Here is a 21,242-nt window from a genome sequence, read left to right on the forward strand (position 1 = left end):
ATAGGTTCTCCAAAGCCCCCAAGATCTCGCCCTGTTCTCTGCTCTTGACAAAACCAAGCCCCCAAACCTGAAGAGAGATCAAAAAACAAAACTAACAAAGAGAAACAACATATTGCGCTTTGGTTACTTTTATTTTAATTTACCCATATATTTATATATATATAATATATTCATTTGCATTTATATAGATGTTGGAATAATTCTTGTTCTGGCTTTGATTTGGATCTCTGCAAATACATATACATTAATTTATACAGACATAAAATGAGCGTGATTCATATAACACTGATGCTCTGGATAAACTTAGTTAACACTTGTTTTAATACAATATATGTTTAATTTAATTCTTTTGGGAATATATTTGTAATTTGGTTGAATTGACAAACGATTTGTGTGTGTAACATGTCTGATTGTGTTCTCTGATTGGGATCTTTCCATTCCTGACCCTTCCCGAAAAACCTTTCTGGACCAATAACAGATTGAAAACTTAACTGAAAACAGAAAACAACAGAACCTTCCAACATTCGTAATTGAGTTTAATTGACACCGGGCACATATATATTTATAGTTTATATATATTTCTGTTCTGCCAGCCAATAGCTGATAACTAAACTCCAACTAATTCGATTATACGTATTCATTTCTCTATATATAGCACAGTTCGATACATGGACTAAGTGGGACCTGGAGTCCAGATCCCCTTCTTTGGTTTTGTCTATACAATTAACAAGCACAGGTCTCGGTCTCTTTCGATCTCGTTTTGTTTTTTTTTTTTTTTTTGTTTATAAAGGTACGCATGGCCATAGAGCTTTGTCTATTTTTGAAAACTTTTACTATTTGCAAACAAAGTAAAATCAACGGATTAAACTAAAAGTCCTCAACTCATTCTTCATCTTCTCCTGATATGTTAAGATAGCGTTCCAACAGTTTCTATATCGTATATATTCCATAGTTCTGAGTTATCAGTTCTCAGTATTTGTTGTGTTTTTTGAGTGTGGGGCTGGGACTGTTCCGTGTTGTTTGGTGGTGCGTGTGTGGAGCGGTGGCTTCTATGCTCTGGTTTCTATTATTATTTGCAGTATACATATAGATATTCAAATATTACCTTTAGATGCTTCACTTTCTTCCTTCATATGCTTCATTTTATTCATTTTAATCGATTTAGATATAGTTGCCATCGAACGGAAATCAAACGACTCGATTATACATAGTTTTCCAACACCTGAGGCCAACGAATAACGGTCAACGGATAACGAATTACAGATAACGGGATGAGGAATCGAAAAAGGAACAGCTAGCAACACTTTATAGATACAAACAAATGTACATTCAACATTGAACTCTGGATGATTACTCTGGGATCTCTATCCCCTGCACTCGAATAACGATTCTCGAATCTCTGGGGTTTTTCATTGCGGTCTCCTGATATGCTTTTACCTTATAGATATTTCTTGGTTGTATGCGAACTACCATTACCAATATCAACACCCATATAATCCAAACCCAACCGGACCGGACTGAAACCCCTTACAAGTCGTCGCCCAGGCGGTGGATCTCGTCCAGCATAAAGTCCACATCCGCCTCGTTGACCGCTGCCGACGAGATGATCGAGCGGAAGAAGTTGGGTCGCCGATCGTCCGGCTGATAGCCAACCATCAGTGTGCCCTTCTGCATCATTCGGCCCTTGATGATGGGGCAGATCTATCAAGAAGAGTATATATAAATATAAAATATAATCAAATTTAAAGCTTTATCTAGAGTTTCCCTTACCTTGCCCAGCTCCACCTCCTTCTTGGCATCATGTGGCACTCCCCGGAGCCTCTTGGGCACGTACCAGAACGAGACATTGACGCACTCTGGCTCTAGAATCAGGTGGAAGCGATCGGACTGCTCCCGGATACGCTTCAGCTGGTACTGAACCAGCTCCATGAGGCGATCCTGCTGCTGCTCGAAACCCTCGGTGCCCTTGGCGCGCCACTGCAGCCACAGCTTGAAGATGTCATTGTGCCGACCGCACTGGATGACCTTGTCTCCAGTATCGTAGCTGATGTCGTACTGCTTGTCGGTCATGAACAGGTACTCCGCCGACATCTGGTTGCAGCTGATGAGAAGGCCCTGAAATAATATCGATTTCGAATCACTCTCTCCCTTTTTTTTACGGAACATAAGTCAAGTTGAAATTTTAATTAAAATTCCGCCTGCCAAAAGGCGCAACTGTGACCGATGGCAACATATTGCCCGGGATGTAAAAGAGCGTCCAGGGTGACTCAGTGTATTTCGCCCAGGGTTGTCAAAGATTTTCGTACGCATTGTGTGCTCGTCGTAGTCTACCCCTGGCCACATTCGCCTTCTGGTTTGGCAGGAGGAAACAACAAGGAATTGTTCGGAGCACAATTGGAATTCTTTACACAAACATTGTCCGATGTGCATCCAGAAGAATGTTGGTTGCTGAGTGGAGGAGGCACGAGGAAGGAATGTAAAGCAGGGAGCCTGAGCTGGAGGTAACCCTCGAAATTGTATTGGTTGGATTGTGTGTGGGAGGCAGTGGTCAAAGGATGAACTTTGAACTCCCCTATGCTATCATGCTGGCCTTTAAGTTTTTCACTTGGAATTTGCAGAACAATTATTTCGATTTTGTACTATGCAGAATTTTGGCATTTATTCAGAAATTTATTCTTGAAATTTGTAAAGTAAGGCTTTTCTCCTAAAACCTTTTAAAAATCAGTTTAAATATGTAATATATTAAACATCTATATATCCTATTTATCCTTAAAATAATAAAATATTTATATACTCCACTTTAGGCTACTTACATCCTCCTTGAAGTGAATCGTCGAGCACTGCAGCAGAGCTCCCATGAGCTTGTGGGGATTCCAGGTGACCGAGTCGGCACTGCAAGAGTCAAATCATGACGGTAAATGGACATTCAATTACGAATTACAAACAATTAACACTAAGCTGCCGCAGTGTGGTGCATAGTTCAACCCCTCTCCACCCAAAAAAAAATACATCCCCCGCTGGGTGACAAGGACTACTGTTGTTTTGTCCCGGCAAGTGCCATAAATTGTGGCAATTTCAGGCCGCAGCACTTTAATTGAATTCAAAAGGAGCGAGGACAACCCCCGGTGGGCTCTGGAGGGTTGACAGCTAAACATCCCTGAGGGAGCTATTTACAGTTATGTGGGCGCAGTCTGGAGTGTATGTGTGTGTGTGTGTGTGCGAGTTGGTGTCTATAAACATGATCCTTATGGAGTGCCTGGAAGTGTGCTTCACTTTTTTTTTTAGCTTAGGGTATTTGTGGGGAAGGAAGGGTATACTAAGTGTTTAAGGTGATCTTTGATTTTGTAGAATAAAATGAGATAAAATAATATACCCATCCTTTAAATAAATAAAATTCCTTTAAATAAATGTCTTAAATTATGTTGAATTATCGGAAATATAAGGATATATATAGTATGGCATATATATATTTTATAAACTCTATATCCTAAGCAGTTTCGCCTTAGAAAAAACATTTTCCTATGTACAAAGCTGTCACAATTGGAAAGAAATTTCCTTGTCCCTAAAGCAGGGTATCTCACAGTCCATATATCAGTCTCAACTAACAAGAATTTGATTGAGCGTCGGCATGTTAGGCCAAGCTTTTAAGACTCGATTTTCGTTCAATTGTTTTAAGGTTTTAGCCAAAACGAAACTCAGCGGATTTAAAGGCCTCAAAATCTCCTCAATAACCTTCACTTCCTTCAAGTAACCATTAATCAGAGCCGTGTAAGCTGGCGAAGGCCGCAAAGTGTCAGCTGCATGGGCATTTTAATGATTAATTCGCACTGAGAGCCTTTCAATTAAGGACCTCAATTTGCATGCCACAGCAATTCCAGGCCTTAGGAGCCATTCAAACTAATTGAAGCCGAACGCGTCCGGGTGATGGATGGATGCGGTAACAGGAGGAGGAGTAGAAGGAGGAGTTCTCCACCGAAAGGCAATCAATTCGAAAGCGTTTATGGAGTCTGCTGCTTGACCGCAAGCTGTCAATACGACGACAGCTGCACTTTCGCATTTGCCTAAGCTCCCAAGGATTCCAAGGAGAATTACGAGTGTTGAAGGAATCCAAATGGATTCAGGAATGGAGTCGGGGTAAAGTGCATTTCAGGTTGCGACTTTAAAATTAAAAATTCCTCAGTCGGCGGGGATGAATCCTTGTCCCACTCCATCCCTGCCTCTTTTTGTTTGGCGTAATTGTTGTGTAAGTAATGCCCACCCAAAAGCACCCCTCCCGAGCTGCTCTATATGTATGTATTTGGATTGAGGGAAGGTCGACTCGACTCGACACTGGAAATCCACTTTGTTCATTTGTTTGTTCGGGCCAAAATGCACTCGGCTTGTGCCTTGTAATCCCTGTAAGCTCTGAACACCTGATGGAGGCACTAAATGACAAATTGAGATTTTTCCCACATGTTCAACTCAACTTGGGGTTGAGATTTGAGCGATGCGGGCCATTTGGGAGCATTTAGATTTAAATTTACCCAGCCCAGTAGGGAAAAACAGAGAGGGAAAGAGAGATTTCAATTTGTGTTTTGACTTGCCCAAAAGATGAGGGCAAAAAGTTCAAGCCAAGAAGGATGATGAATGAGAAAAACAATTGCTTGGGACAATAGAGACGACGACTTTTGTAAGGGAACTCAGAGCGGATCTGTCATGAATTGACAACTTACTAAGAATGCTTGAGGGTTTCTAAAACTTTTAAAAACCAAGCTTTAGAAATAGGAAATAGGATTTTAGCAGTGAATGAGTTGGAAATTTTTAGAATTTAAATGGAAAGGCTTATAACTTGATACAATTGTTTAAGAAAGTTACAAAATCTTTACAGATTGGTGAACATTATGCATGCTCTTGTTATTTACTAGGCATTTAATTTCGTTAAATTTAAATACAAATACAATTACTTACCGCTCAACACCAGTAAATCTGGGATGACGATGCTTACGCGACATCATCAAGCCACCGCCCCAGGCAGCCTGAAATATATAAAAAAAATATATATCATATTTTAATTAGATCTTTTTCTAGTTTTCAGAATAATTTCTTAGTAGAAAAAAACTATAAAAATTTTTTAAATAAAATCCCAAACAAAATCCCACTCACATCGATGTGCATCCAGCAGTTGTACTTCTGACAGATATCGGCAATCGTGTTGATATCATCAAAGGCTCCCAGGACAGTGGTGCCGGCAGTGGCATTCACAAAGAAGGGAATATCACCCTTGGCCTTGCGCTCCAGAATCAGACGCTCCAGCTCCGAAGTGATCATTTTGCCGTGCTCATCGGAGGGCACCACGATGCAGTGATCAGTACCCAGACCGCACACAGCAGCACAGGACTTGATCGAATAATGGCACTGATCCGACGTGAACATTACCAAGGTGCCAGGCAGACCCACAGAGCCGTGCTCCTTGTAGTTGGGGAACATCTTGTGACGAGCAGCCAGAAAGGCGTACAGGTTAGAGATGGAGCCACCAGGGGCCAGGATGGAGTCGCCACCCGACCAGCCGATAATCTCACGCATCTTCGTCAGCACCACATTCTCCATGAGGATGAACACGGGAGCGATCTCGTAGGTGAACATGTTGGTATTGGCCGTGGCCGTTAGCCACTCGCCGGCCATAGAGATCAGGTCCAAGCCATTGGACAGCTGGTTGAAGAAGTGAGGATGTCCTGGAAAATATATATAGAAAGGGGATATGCTATAGACCAGGTTTAAAACTCATTTTCACCACTTAATTTTCCCTCTCTAATTAATATCCCTGATTCGAAACTAATATATCTCACATTCGCTATATGTTTATGCTTTTTCGGTTAATGTAGCTGAAAATGCTTTCCGTTTAGCCACGGCTGTCTGGATGTCTGTCTCTCCTCGGCTTTTGGTTCTCCGGGTGTCGTCTCTAAGCCGACAGCAGATGTGCCTGGCAGCCATCAGCCTTCATCCCACCTCAGCGGCTCTTTGCCAGCGTTTTTGTTTTATTAAAAAAGTATATATATATTCGAGGGCAGAGACAAAGGCTGAACCCAAAGCACGGCTGGCTGGCCTCGAAAGGAAACAGGAAAAATACGCAGTACACAGACGGCGAACGAGGAAAGGCCTCCGGAAGTGCATATGTTCAAGGGCAGACGAGACAAGGTCCTGGCCAATCGATGGGTTGGGGGGATAGTATGCCCTGATTCCTATGATTTTCTTCCTTGCTCAACAAGTCTTTCCTGGTAATCCTTGAGCCCCCCGTGCCCTGCTGAGCTCCATAAATTGCTCATTTATTGTAGCTAATTGCGACTTGCCGAGCATCGATTTGGGAGGGTGCAGTCTGTCTTTCTGTGTGGAGAGTGCGGGAAAACTCCCACGGAGAATCACAAAATGCTTTCAGTCAGCATCAGGAAGCTGTCCAACTCCCATTTCCCCGTTTCAGTCGAGCTTGAACCCTTCGGCGTCTGTCAGTTCACATCTTGAGTGCCATAAGTCGTGTGATTAAAATCCCATTGCCCACAAGGCTAAATCCCCACATACACGGGGGAAAATGCAGTGAGAAAAAAGTATTGGATCTTTGAAGATTGAATTCATAATCTATAATCTAAAAGCGTATTAATCTTAAGACTTTTCCGGTATTGCATTGTGTTTTGTTGTTTATTATTTATTATCCCTTGACATCTTCTTCAACTTTTCTGATATATATTTTTCCTCTGTGCACCAACTGACACAGCGTCGGCATTCAAACATTTCAATTTGCGCATGTGGCCAGGATATTCCCATCCGAAGGACGACTCGCCTCGTATCGAGTCGAGTCACCCTCGCCCGGCACCCATTCATTCGCATCAAAGGATCAGGAATGCAGCGAGTCAGAAAATAACAACGGATTTTGATTAAAGCTCCCCTCGTTTTTATGGAGTCCTCAGAGGAGGAGGTCCTTCGGTTGTATCCGTCGTATCAGGTTGCCCGTCAGACAGGGCGAGCATTATGTGAGATTACGGATCATAAATGGGACTCTTATCGCGTCTGGTGGAATGGCAAGCTCGGAAAAGGAAGAGCCCTGGCTGTTATCTCAAGGACAGGAAAAGGAGCGTTTATTTTTTCTTGATATCTCCAAGAAAGTTTGAGAAATCTTGTCAAATACAGAGGAAAGCGGGCTTAATTATGAGTACTCTGTGTTAATTGCAGGCTTAAACTGGATTTTGTAGAGCTTTCTATTGTTGAATAATACTTTGAAGTTAATTACAAAAGAATAGTTTGTTGGAAATAAATAACCTAAGAAGTCTGCATTTATTTAGAACATTTTATTTAAGATAAACTAAATAGTTTCATCATTTCTTTACAATACAGAAACTTATGAAACCCATGTTCTTTCCTAAAAAAGATAGTTTCCTAATTGATAATAAGTTTTCCTTTCAAAGTATTCCCTTGAATAAACACCAACAGAAACCAGAATCAAACTCACTTATTCCTTTCCTGATTGAAACTGAATTCTTTCCCAGAAGTTTCCCATACAATCTAGGTTTATTCAGTTGCTTCCCTGATTGCGTAGAGTTTTAATTCAATTTTCAGCCACACATCCTCGTATATATCCTCGTAAACAGGAGCAGAAACCAGTCTCTCATTTCCTGCCCAGCAAATCGAGGAAGCAACGCCTGCTTCCGAGACAAGGCCACAGTTTCCGGATAGGGAAGGGGTGGCTCTTCAGGGATGGCGTGTATATGGTGTGGGGTTGGTCTAGTAAATACGCTTATTATCGATACTCCAAACACAATTGTGGTCACGTGCAAGGACTGCACAAACAGCAGAGGACAAAGACTGGAAGCAGACCTCCTCTCGCATTAATTTTCAATGAAATCAAATCAGCAAGGACATTCAAAACAAGTAGAAACGAAGAGTAAGGAATGTTACGAGCTTAAAGATACCTTGGAAATGGAATTGGTTTAAGTTTAAATATATTTTAAATGTATTTTTTGAAAGTAAGATAATTCTATTGGAATTTTAAAATCTTTTTTCTGTTAGCTGGTTATAATAATTAAATAATAATTAAAAAAGAAGGATTAGTAATAATATTTCAGTTTTAAAGCTGAGTAAACTTACAAATTCTTTCATAGAAATTAAATCTTATATTTATTCTTATCAACATTTTATTAATTTTCACTTAATAAAGCTTCGATTTTCTTAAAAAGTTCTCGGAGAAAATGCATATATTTTTATTTTTATATATTATATTTATTGATCCCAAAATCCTCATTGTATATCAAAAATCCACCTCTATAAAATTCTCCAATCTCTGCAATCTGTTCAAATATATCCCCTTTATTTTATTACCAACTAGTGGGTATAAAAAAGTTAAAAGTGAAACGTGCGAATGACTTTTGGCTGCTAAAGCCGCCGCTGCCACACACAAAAGCGAACCCTTTTGCCTGATTTATGATTGATGGCCTGCAGCTTGAAAGGGCGATGATTGAGGGAATCGCGGAGGATTTCATCCCTGCGGCGAGTGTTTTTGAAAGGTGTAAACAAGCGGGGACCACGGCTCAATGGGCCATAAAATGGCTTTGTCTGCTGTCTATGGCTATCTCCCGAGTGCCATCAATATGCTAATGTGCTTATCTCGGAGGCTGCACACTTTGTGTTCTAATGCGACCGCAAGGTCCAGGGACACGCGTCCTGGTAATTTCCTCCATAAAAAAATATGCCGCAGACGAAAAGCATATGCTAAGCAGGGACAAATTTGATTAATCTGCAACTGAGCAAACATCAGAGTGAGTTGATAAGGTGGCAAGTCAAGGAGGTAAGTCTTACTTAGATCACCTTTTGAATATTCATCAGGAGAGCAGGGAAATCAGGATAATGCAGACTTTACATATTACCATAAGTACAAGGGATTATGTAGGGAGGAACTAATTTAATTTAATAATTCTTCGAGAAAAAAATTGAAGATCTATGTTTTCTAGTATTTATTATTACTTTCAGTTTATAGATTCATTTTTTGAATCTATTTCTTAGTCTTGTGCTTGCCTTCGGGTTAGTAACTTTTCTAAAATTTTCTGGGCTTTGCATTTTTTATTTATAATTTAAAAATATATTCTATAATTTGTAGAAGGACTCACCCGTCTTCACTTGATACTTCAGTGTGGTGGCACAATCCTCGATTAGCTGCTGCAAAGGCAAAGCTCGATCTGGGACATCCAAATCCAGAAGTCGCTTCATGTCCTCGGGATGATGAAAGTCCAATACCTTCTCATTTCGGTCATTTGTGGCCTTCACGAAATCCAGCAGGACATCGATGACCTTCAGCAAGAATTCCCGCGTCTCCGGACCAGCGGTCACTGTGGTAGGCATGAGATCTGATACGAAAAAACGCACACAAAAAAAAGAGGGTGCGAAAAAAACCAAATGAGAACTTCTTATCGGTAAATATGAAAAGCGTGGCCTCATTGCTGACAGGAAAAATGGTTTTTCCTCTATATTTTATCATGATATATGGCTATTATTACTGCCCATGATTTGTGGGAAGTTTTATGTCGTAAAATAAAGAGATTTCCTTGTCAAGGTAAGCTAAAAATCCTCAGGGGCAGGCTGAGATTTCAACTATCATTTTGTGCTTTTTATGTGGATGCACTGGGGGAAAACTAAAATCAATAAAGCAAGCATAAGGAATACTGTATTAAAAACAAAAAACGTTTATAAATTTTTAAATACATATTTTCAGTGAATTTTAAGGCTTCTTGTCTCACTTTTCTTAGCATTTGTTAGATTTACAAATAAAAAAAAATAAAAATTTCAAAGTTAAACATTTTCTTAAACGATATTAAAAATAATTACCATAATTTCATAGTCATAGCTGTATAGAAAGTTCAATAATTAGTTAAAGTTAAATTCTTTGAAACCTTTATTTCTCTTTACGCTATTAAAAAACTTATGCAATTAATTTCGAAAAAAGCTATTATAATCAAGCCATTAAGTTGTGATTTTAATTGAAAATTCGTAGGAGTCACACTTGGCCCTTTAATGGCTAATTGCAATCCCCCAGATTTTCTCTCAGTTCAGCACAGATTTCGCGCGCGCGACTCCCATCTGCTGGCTTGTCCTTGTCCCAGCCATTGTTCTTCTGCGGTGGCTGCAATTAATTACTGGGGCTTTGCCTCTAAGCATATTCGGTGGCCACTAAGCCACCGAGCAAATGGGAGCAGCAGCATAAGCTCCAAGCTCGGAGCTGGCTGGAAATCAATTGGAAACCCAACGTTGCGCATGATTAACATTTTCCAGGAGACGGCGGCAGCAGACAAATTGTAGCAATTTGAAAATTCCTCGAGTTAACGGCCAAAAAGTTAAATAAAATTTAATGTGCTTGGCTGGGTGGGTGCTCAAGACCACCCCGTATTCTGCAGGAGCATTAAGCACAGCCGGCACACACACACATAAGCACACACAGAAATCCTGGACTCGAGCGTGAGCAATATCCTGTGACTAAACGGTTTATGTTTGTTGGCCTTTCAATTTGAGGCACGCGTCTGGCTCTCCTGGTCTTCTTGGTGGTGGATTTGTTTGACTTCTGCACCCGGACCCGGACTCCTTCTGTTTCTGTTTGTCTCTCTGTTTGTTTCGTGTTTGGGGAAACTCGAGGAAAATCTGTTACAGGCAACAGTCGCCAGTTTCACGCTTCAACGGAGCCAAACATATATATAGTACACACTCATACACATTCGAGTTAGAGCTTTCGTTGCAGGGCCATTTATCAAGGACACGAGTGTCCTGGACAGCCCAATGCTTGTCCACGTCCTTGGCAGACTCCACTGTTTGCCATTTTCCGAGCCAGTGTCCCTGACAGTGTCAGTTTAACACTCGTTTATTACGAGTATTTGCCCAGCCAAATGCGATTCGAGTGCAGCTATGCGAAGGGAAAATGTTTGCCAGGGCTACTACCAAGGCGGAGTAATGCCCCCAAGGAAATATATTGCTAAAACACACTTATCGTGTGGGAGAATCTGGTTGAATGGAGGGAATTAGTGTGGGAAATAAATTGCATAGACCTAACAATATGTTTTCTGTGATTTCTGTATCGCCATTTATCATTGTAAATGAATTACTGTGCTGGAAATCTGCTTTAAATTGTTTTTAAATTTGTTAAAGTGCATAAAAGGGTTTCATTTATAAATAATTTACACGTTATATCCTTGAAAAGTATTAAGTATTAAATCATATATTTTTGATCATGGTCGGAAATGACTCATTTTCCCTGCGTTACTAGCTTTTAACTAAAATTCTGATATCCTGAAGGGTATAAAAACAATTAAATATAGTAAAGAAAACATGACATTTTTGTAGTATTTAGTTTATATTTTTATTTCGAGATATTTAAGATAATAGTAACCAATCAGTTAGAAGTTTAAAATAACAAACTTTATATGCAAAGAAATAAAAAACTTTGTATCTTAAAGGTAAAAGATATTTTGTCCAATAAACGAACTAAATAATGTATTTTATTTTTTGTATTTATTTGTATGTATAATGAAGATAAATTAATTGGGTTATACATTACTTAATTGGTTTTTAGAAGAACTAATAAATATTAATTTAATGTCAATGCATTTAAAATCAAAGTTATTCATTACAAAATGTTTATTAAATAATTTAAAAGATTTTTTGAGTGTATATATTATATATTTATTTAATATCATTTTCGTTGAATATCAATAATTGTCCTTGTATTAATTGTCTTAATATATATACTCACCATATGCCGTCAGCTTGCCCGTCCTCTCGGACAGCTTATACCCGTTCGGATTGAGCGACATTTTCTCCTCTGCAAGGACAATAAAACACAGAAAAATATGTATTTATTAGTGAGGGGAATCCCAGAAGTGCAGACACCACTTAGTGGTGTAGCAAATGGAGCTAGGCCAAATGAAGTGAGTCAATGTTATGCAATCGACCTAAACCTGAAGACCCTGAAGCAGGTGTTACATAAGGCCTGCAGTCCTTCTCCTTTTCCTCCTCCTCCTTTTTCTTATCTATATCCTTGTGTACATAGAGGGAAATTGCATAACGTCGACAAAAACAAATCCGCGCAGAGTGTGAAAATGCAATGGGCGTGTAAATAAACAAAGTGGAAAGTGGAAAATGGCGAAATGGTATGAGAACGCAAAGCGAGGTCTTGGCGGGGGCTATGTGCTCTGGACAAGGACAACTGAAGGGCAAGCTTGGCCACCCCATCTAGGGGTATATACACTGATTTTCAAGAACCCCTCCTCCCATGCCTTGTTTTTGGCGCCATCTGCTATTGCGCAGTAGTGAGTGCTAAGCCAATTTCCTCCAACTGTAAATATATACATACATACACACAAATTTGCATGGGGACTGTGGGGATACAGGATATTGGATACAGACAGCTCGACAGACAGCTGCACTTGATGGCGGAAAAACCTTGGACAGTGCGAAGGGACTTATGCAACCGAAAGGCGACAGAAAATCAGACAAATAACCTTTGGGTCTTACCGATTATCCGGCGGATATCGTCGATGTACTGCTTGAGATAATTCACTTTGACTGTGTGTTCGTGGGCGACCAGGCACCGACGCTTGTCTCAGAAAAATAACTAGAGGGATGTGCGAGGACGAAATGCGAAATGTATAGCTCTATATAATAGATAGTATATATAGAATGGAGCTGCGACAAATGCTGGTACTACTTGAGGTCTAAATTAGCGACAACTTACAGAGTTCCTTTCAAGCAAAACAAAGCACTTCTCGATTAATATTTCAACACTCGCGCGGACGGAGCCTACAACTCACTGGATTTTAATTGATTTAACTTAAAGGATATCTGAATATTACTGAATATTTATGTTCTTTTCAAGATTTATGTGTTTTTTTTCAGGTTTTTACTGACTGGAAAAATTAGGGAACTGAGAGCAGCCTACACTCGCTGACGATCTGCGGAGCTATGAGCAGCAGCATCCAACTGGGCATCCTACGAAGCTTTTTCAGCCCCACAAAATGGCTGCCCACCCGAACAGACACATATATATATATTCCTGCTCCTGCTCCTCCTCCATCTCTTGCGTAACCTTCAGCAGCCATGACGTCATTGATTTTTGGGCAACCATCTTTGTTGAGCCATTTTGCGTGGGCGGAGCTTCAACAGTGGGGGCGGGCTGCCATTTCCCCACAACTTGCCCCCAACAGATACACAAAAAAAATGTGCGCACGCCTGAGGAAACTAAGCTGCAAAAATAATAAGAAAAACACTTGGGTATAGAAGGGCTCTTGTGGGGGCGACAAAATGAAAAGCTAATTAACAAACTAATTCCGCTACTGTTTCTGACATTTACAATGACCCACAACTTTTTATGAGAGTTTCCTTCCGAATGCCAGCGAAAAACCGGACATAATTGCCGCCATTTCCTAGTAAGCATAGTAGCACGTGTGCCTCCTATATATAATATATAGACCTTATAATATATAGAACCTAAGACATATATGGCATTCATATATAGAACATTTGTATATAGAAATTTAGGTCAAAGCTAGGTTCTCGCGCCAAGTTAAAAAAGAGATATGTATCTATCCGCATGGCAGGGAAATTGCATTACTTCCGTGAGAACGCTTTTCATAGCATACTTTCGAGTCACATACGTATACGTTATGTACATACGGACCTAGAGGAAGGTTATGTAATCGCAGCAAGGAGCTGGGTGTGGGGGAGGGGGGAATGACGTCCATCAAACTGGAGGGACTTGAGAACAACGAGCGCTGTAAAACATTCATTTTCCACTGAGTTTTCTCCCACACTCTCTTATCTGACAGCAGGCAGCTGCCGGAGCTGCTGGAGCTGCTGGGCACTTTGCTTGGTCTTGGTCCTTGTTCGGCAGGACCTGCTGCGTCAGCAACATCATCGATGCGAAGGTTTCCTTTTGCCATTTGGCAAGTGTCTTTCCATGTAAATGACGACTGCAGCTTACCGAGGAGGCGGCCATTACTCGAGAAATAACTGCTGCTAGGGTCCCTTATCATCATCACTCTTTAATTTATCATTTAATTCCCACTTTGGCATGATGGGTTTTATTAAGAAAAGAATGTTTGGGATTTTATTAAATTTAAGACTAGCGTGGAATTTTTTTAATACCTTAAGAGATTCTTAAACAAATTTATAGCTATTTTTTAAGGCTATAATTGTTCAAACTTCAATAAGAAAATTATATGTTAATTTAATATATTTTATTTAATTTAAATTAAGACTTGCTAAATTATTTATTAATTTATTATTTTACCATTTAATTATGATATAAAATTTATTTTTCCTATAAACTTTCTAAGTTCCTTTAGAAAGTTCGCCTCTAATTAATTCTAAAAAATAATATTTATTAATAGAAATCTTACATATATTTAAATATAATTTCCTTTAAAATCGTTATTATTTTCGATATTCTTAAAGCCTTTACTTAACTCTCAGCTAGCTTAAAATCACGTGATCAAACATGGCGTATACTTGATATCAGTTTGCACACACGCCCTACTCGCCAGAGATCCTACCTGTTAGCCCCTGACTTAGCCCATCCATCACAGGTGTCACTCAAATATTCCCCTGATATATCAGTGCAAACATATACATATGTATATATGGCGAAATAAAGTCGGGGACTTATCGCCGGCCACTTCAATAATAATTAGCCACTCCGGCCAAAGTTATCTCCGATTTGGCCTGGCCCAGACCAAAAACCCGGGTACTAGGGCATATGGCTATGGAAATCCATTGATTCGCATTTGAATCAGTGACACCGGTGCAGATAAAGCCATCAAAGGCACTTATTATTAGCAAGTGGGAATTTCGCGGCAGCGGCGGTTTCCCTTCTCAGTTGACCAACTGCCAGCATTCGGATCGGTTACAGCTTTCTATATAAATTCCAGTCAGCGCAAAAAAGTTTCAGCAATTTAAGAGAAGCAGGTGGAGCGGACAATTGGATTTAATTGAGTCAAACTTTTGAAAAGCAAAGTAAGTTGGCAGTGGAAATGGCAACAAGAGCCGACATGGACAAGGCTAACAAAGGAATTATAGGGATTTGGGTTGAGAGAACAGGAGGAGCCACAAAAATACCCTTAAATATCAACAAAGATATTAAATAAATGGTGCCATTTGGTGGGATATTTAATATGAAGTCCAACATTCATTTAATCGACAAAAAACATAAATATTATTTGTGCCAAATGGCACCAAAACGGAAGTGCTTGCATAAGCGGATATAAGAGTATTTCACATAAAAAAGTCACAGTAAATACAGTAACAATGTATGAAAAAAATGTGCACTGAACCTTGAATATATTTATAAAGAGCTTTTGTGCATTAAAAATATAGTTTAATATAATATTCACATTAATCAAAATATTTAAATTATATTATTGAGAAAAAATTTGTTGAAGGAAAGAGTTAGGCTTTAAAAAGAGTTGTTAATATATATATTTTTTAAATTAATATCATTTACATTCAACCATTTAAATTTAATTTTAATCAGGCCGATAAATATAGACATTCGAAAGGCTTAATTGAAGTAAAAGAATATTTTTTTTGTGTGTTTAAGCACGGCTTTAAATCTTGTTTGTCAATTGACCCAGCATATTTTTTGTCGGAAATTGTCATTGTCGCTGAACCATTAAAAAATAAACAAGGATAAAGGTGATAAGATAATTGCAAATACGAATCTGGTTTACTCTTTGCAATATTTAATTTTTAAAATTTATAAATGAACTCGAAATGAACTAATAAGAGAAAGGAAAATTTGCTCATTAGGAGGCTTTAATTAAAGTAGAATAAATAAATTTATTCAGCATTTTAATATTTAAGTATTCTAATAAGGCTTTACAGTTAAAAATCAAACTTAAAATCATATTTATCTTCATAAAAACCATAACCTCAGACCTTCAAAGCCTAAGAAAACATACTACAAAATTCGTTCTACCGCAAACTCTGCGATAAGCAACAATATCCTTTCAAAAGAGTATAAAAAGCAAACAGAAACGGACAATGAAGCGAACCCTTGAGCGAAAAAATACGACTCTCACCTGGCTGTGATTGCACGTAGCGCAAATAGGCCCTGTAGCCCAGATAGGCGAAAATCTTTGGACACTTGTGCCACCACCCGCGGCTGGGAGTGGGCTTTGCCGGCTAGTTAATTCAATCGGGAAGTTTGTGTGTTGGCCAGGGGCCCAGCGAAGCGTCCTCTTTCGCACTCGACTCTCAACTGTGGCCCAGAGGTCCTGGTACTCCGGAACACCATGTTCGGCTCGCCCCGGGGGCTATAAACATTCTTTTCTGGCCCAACCAGGGAGTTGGCGGGGGTGCTGGGGATTTTGGAGATTGTGTCTGCTTAGGCGACTGTCATTATCCTGACAAAATAAAGTTCCAGCAGCGGCAGCAGCAGGTTGGTTAACTCAGGTATTTCTCGTTGGTATTTTTGTGCGGAAAATCGCTGGGAAAACCGTCGGCAGGATTCCTGGAACATCTCCGGAGAGACGGCAGCGATTGCATAACCCCTTTTGAGTTTGGCAAATCAAGCGCATGAAATTCGGATAGCAAATGCTTGGGATAACAATGAAGGGTAGGAGGTGGATGCACCTCTGGCATGAGCTAGTGGAAGTCTGCTTTTTGCTGCCTATTCCTGAGCGCGCGATAATTGCATTTTGAGCACAATTGCTCCTATTGTAAGTGAGGCCGAGTGAGCCTCCATTTTAACCTCATACCCGCAGGGACACCGCCTCCTTCCACATCCCAATCCCCAACCAATTTGTAATCTTCCCGTCTCCTTCTAGCCCCAGCGATGGGAAAGCGTGTGGAAAAGCGACGGGGAAAGCCTTGGCTACTCGTCCTGCCATTGGTTATTGCCTTAATCCTTGCTGCGTCTGCGCCGGCCGTGACGTCATTGGCGGCGCTGCCGAAGGACGATGCCGTGGGGGATGCTGCGTTCGCAGCCAAAATCCTTGAAGTCCCAGAACCCAACAGCGCAGTTCAGGATTGGAGTTTGCTGTGTAAAGAGCTCTGCGGGTAAGTTTCGGATAAACTGGCATCCAGAACTCTTACAAATATAATATAGAGTGGAGTTGACATTCGAGTGAGGTGGCTTTGTGCCCCGAAAGTGTGTGTGCCGCGAAGGTTTTCCCCAAAAAAGCGGGAACTAATGATGATTATGGCCAACTGAAAGCGAAAGTGAGTGACTGGCCATGAGAAATCAACGGATTGCGGAATGCGGCGGCCTTTCAAGTGTTTGCTAATCGCAAATGTCAAACAAACTATATCTGGCTATATCTCTGTTTTTTGTGGATTCCGCGACGCGTGTTCTGTGTTTTTTTCAAGTGCCAAAAATGTTAACTTATCAGGTTGATTGGGAAATATTTGGGCTTAATTTGAATAATTTCTAAAATAGGAAAAGGAGGATTCTACTTCATTTATTTAATATATGAAGAAAGGCTAAAAAGTTTAAATATTTATATCTTACTTTCAAAATATTAATTATAATTTAAAGAATCGTAGATCAAATGATCTTTTATTGTTTTTATTTACTTTTAAACTGTTTTAAAAAATATATTTTAGAGATTTGATTGGGTTTTTATCTAATGAAAGGTTTCCCATATTATAACTTAATTCCTATATTTAATTTTATTCTTAGTATTGTTTAAATGGTTAATTATTCATTTTTGATCCTTGCAGAGCTGGCCTGGGCGTTGCCTCAACGCCTGGTGGGGCCAAGCACGCGATCCTGAGACCGGAGCTCGATGTGGCCAAGTGCCGGCAACTGTGTGGACTGCCTAGAGGTAAGAACCAAAAAAAAAATAATAATAATACAATAAAATAATGAATAATGAAAAGAGCTCTTAAACTGATTCCCCATAATGTGATTCAAAAACAAGATCAAAATCTGTACATTTTTAAATATTTATTTCTTAATATATTTATATTTAAAATTAAAACCTTTAAATTATTAATTCAATAAGATCAACATATTTTTTTTCCTTTTTAAAAAAAGAAAATCAGTTTCTAACTTATAAAGGAAAAACAAAATTAAAGAATTAAAGAATAAATTATATATTGTATTCAATAAAAACGATTATTATTTTTAATTTAATTAGACATTAGTAGGAAATTTGTTTTTAATTTACTATTGTATTTTATTTTATCAAATGCATTAGAAGAATTTAATACAGAAGATTCTTGAGCGTTTATTGTTTATTTCTAAGTGATTTGCAATCACGAGAAGTTAAGCTGTTAAAGCTGTTAAAAATGGTATAATCCTTGATCACGAAAGTTATACTTATCTTTTTAAATTATTATTGAAATTAATTGCAGAAACGCTCTACAAATTATCCCATTTTATTAATAAATATTTAGTAATTTCCTTTTTTAAATAACCGTTTGCATTATATTTTTCCAGCCGAATGGGGCGACAAGATCTGCTCGAGCTTCTGCCAGCAACGAAGTCGCTCCCTGCCCGGCTGCAGTCCCTGCCAGCAGGAGGTGCAGAGAAAGCAGGAGGAAGATGTTTGGAGAGAGGAGATGATGGCCAGTGGAGTGCAGGGCAAGACTACATACGGTTCCGGATCCGAAAGGCCAATGCCGATGCCGATGCTCGGGGAGGCGGTCCAAGTGGCCACCGCTGCACCGATAGTAGCAGCAGCGGAGACGGATGCCACGACTGCGGCTCCGGACTGGAACGAAGTGTGCAAGGTGCTCTGCAAGACTGGCGATGGCGGGTCTTTGTGCAACTGTGATTTATCGCCGTTCTTTACCTAAGGATCCCAGGTCCTCGCGAGGGGATATCTTCGATGGATCCTCCGGATGGAGGCGCTAAATCACAAACCGATTATATATAGTTCGAGAATTATATGACGTTTTGTTGTTCTTCGTTTTTGGACTTGAGTTAGTGCTAGTGTTGTCTTTACATATTCCATTATTATCTATATTCAAAATCTTGTTGCGAGAGTTTAGTTCCAATATCTTTGTATAAAAAAGAACAAGAAAAACTATAGGAAAAGCAAAAGAAAAAATGCAAAAAGAGAAGAATATACGAGGACGATGAGGAGATGCAAAAAAATCCCTATGCGAATCAATTAATTTGTAACTAATTTCAATTTAAAAAAAGTAACTATAGAAAGCTATAGAGTAAGAGGAGGGGGCGACCCCTCTGCAAACAACAGAATCACCCAGGGCTTCCAGTGCTCCCTTGGGGGGACGAGGATCTTCGGATCCTTCAATTCCCAAGAGGACACAACCCGTAATTAAGTGATTGATTAGTCGAGGAGTTTTTTGACTAAGGAGACACACGAAGGATGAGGAAAATCAACAACCAATTCAATATCAAAGTACACAACATATCGTGGCACCCACACAGCCACACAAAACCACTCACACCCTGATTTTGGATTATATCCCTTGGTTCGATGGAATCAGCATATCAATTTACCACGACGAGGCAGCAGAAGAAGAAGTTGGTATCCAAAGAATTTCCTTTGTTTTGGCTTACAAGTTATTGGCGAATCAAAAGCGTTGAGATATTTAAATCAGCATCAATTACGAGTGTCGCAATTAGGCCACGAGCCAACCAAGAGTTTAGTGTTGGTTACGGCCCTTAAACCATATAATATAAATATTAACAAAATATAAAAACAAAAAAAAAAAACAAAAGATAATATACAATATAAATGTAATATCTAATTGGTCTATATATCCACACAGATGAGTTGCGATTGCAAATCAGAAACTCAGAAAACGGGAGACATGGATATCTACCAGGTCTACCGTTTACCACTAAATCGTAACTAAAGTTATCTTAATATCTAGGTGTCATATTGTTCAGCAGTAAATAATTCAATATAACAATTATTTATGAGGAAGACATTTTTTCGCATTGCATTGAAAATTTATGGAAGACTTTTCAAGCAAAACAGCAGCAACATCGCTAACGCATTCTGGAAGACATGCGTTTCTTCAGCACGGCCTGGTCATCGGCTAAAAATCATCTAGCTATAAGTGAAATAATAATAGTAATTATAATAATAATAATAGCATTTTCGAATTCGAACCCGAAGATCTACGAAGTCACGCTGTGACTGACAATAATTAACAAAACTAAGGAGGAGAACAGCAGGCAAGGAAGTTCGCATACTCAGTGTCTATATATCAGTACTAATATGTATTAATATTATTAACCGCGCACTTATCAACAATATATAATATATAAAATATATATTAATATATGTATTGCACCAACGTTATATTAGACAATATCGCAATGTTTAAGGCAATTTTCAGAGCACATTCATTGATAACCTAATGCGGCTTCAGTATGTAATCGATGTGTAGCAAGTTAATCACACTAACTAAACATAATAATGCACTTTACATTTATGTATATGTATATGTGTTAGGCGTTGCGTTTCTGCCATGAATACAGCGGCTAACTAACCGAATTATGCTGGAATAATATCAAAATAACCAACAGACACATCATCATCAATTACGAATTATTATCAGAGTGTAAAACCAACCGATGATACCGTTTCGAAAAGTCGATTTTAGTTCACAAAAAAATAAAAATAAACACAAAATAAAATAGATTTAAAGGCAATTGCACACAATGTAATCGAACAAAATAAAAAGCAAACTAAACAACCAAGCAAAACTAAAGGCAAATATATCTATTATACGTTAATGTTGTGTAAAAGCCCCTCTGAAAAAGTACTTGTTTTATTATGGGATAAAATTAAAGTGGGGGAAATAAGATAGAAATGGGAAAGATATTTATAACTATAAATTAAAGTTTTTTAGGAAGATCAACCTGCAACGAAAGGGTTTCAATAAATCGAATAAAAGGGCAAATATTCGGATATGAATCACTGGAACTATCATTTACATTAAAATATGAACAACTTAATACTATTAAATTGATGAAATGAGGTGTGAAAATCTATTTAATCCATTTTTAAATATTAATATTTTAGAGCTTGAAAGTTTTATGATTTTTCCTTGATAAATATAAAAATCTATAGAAATAACATTTAGTCTTTATGGTATTTTTATTATTTAATGTATTAGCTTCTAAATATTCTTTATTTTATTTATTTATTTCTATAAAAGTTTAAATTTGTTTAAAAATGTAACCGTCTGCACTGCTTGCTTCCGAGTGCACTGCTTTATTTACAGTTTCGATAACTCACTAGTGTTGAACAGCGTCAAGA

General features: G+C 38.8%; 2 protein-coding genes across 5 annotated transcripts; one reads left to right on the forward strand and one right to left on the reverse strand.

Annotated features, from left to right (window-relative positions):
* Window positions 1-112: 112 nt before the first annotated feature.
* Gad1 (glutamate decarboxylase) lies at window positions 113-16,219 on the reverse strand. Of its 4 annotated transcripts, none has more exons than XM_017165123.3 (9): window positions 12,737-12,945; window positions 12,517-12,616; window positions 11,756-11,824; window positions 9,129-9,365; window positions 5,143-5,711; window positions 4,948-5,015; window positions 2,814-2,892; window positions 1,771-2,115; window positions 113-1,701 (listed from the first exon to the last, which is right to left on the reverse strand). In XM_017165123.3, the coding sequence occupies exons 3-9, from the start codon at window positions 11,814-11,816 to the stop codon at window positions 1,528-1,530; spliced, it is 1,533 nt and encodes a 510-aa protein (XP_017020612.1). In that variant the 5' UTR covers window positions 11,817-11,824; window positions 12,517-12,616; window positions 12,737-12,945; the 3' UTR covers window positions 113-1,527. The 4 variants fall into 4 exon arrangements, with proteins under 4 accessions (XP_017020612.1, XP_070141742.1, XP_017020613.1 ...); XM_070285641.1 differs by having other exon boundaries at window positions 12,517-12,656; XM_017165124.3 differs by lacking the exons at window positions 12,517-12,616; window positions 12,737-12,945 and adding an exon at window positions 16,077-16,219.
* Window positions 14,905-20,742, forward strand: LOC108073475 (uncharacterized). The gene is made up of 4 exons (XM_017165126.3): window positions 14,905-15,012; window positions 16,824-17,055; window positions 17,719-17,822; window positions 18,440-20,742. Exons 2-4 carry the CDS (start codon window positions 16,832-16,834, stop codon window positions 18,796-18,798), a joined length of 687 nt encoding a protein of 228 aa, XP_017020615.1. The 5' UTR covers window positions 14,905-15,012; window positions 16,824-16,831; the 3' UTR covers window positions 18,799-20,742.
* Window positions 20,743-21,242: the final 500 nt, after the last annotated feature.

The sequence above is a fragment of the Drosophila kikkawai genome, chromosome 3L (assembly GCF_030179895.1).
Source record: "Drosophila kikkawai strain 14028-0561.14 chromosome 3L, DkikHiC1v2, whole genome shotgun sequence".
NCBI classification, from domain to species: domain Eukaryota; kingdom Metazoa; phylum Arthropoda; class Insecta; order Diptera; family Drosophilidae; genus Drosophila; species Drosophila kikkawai.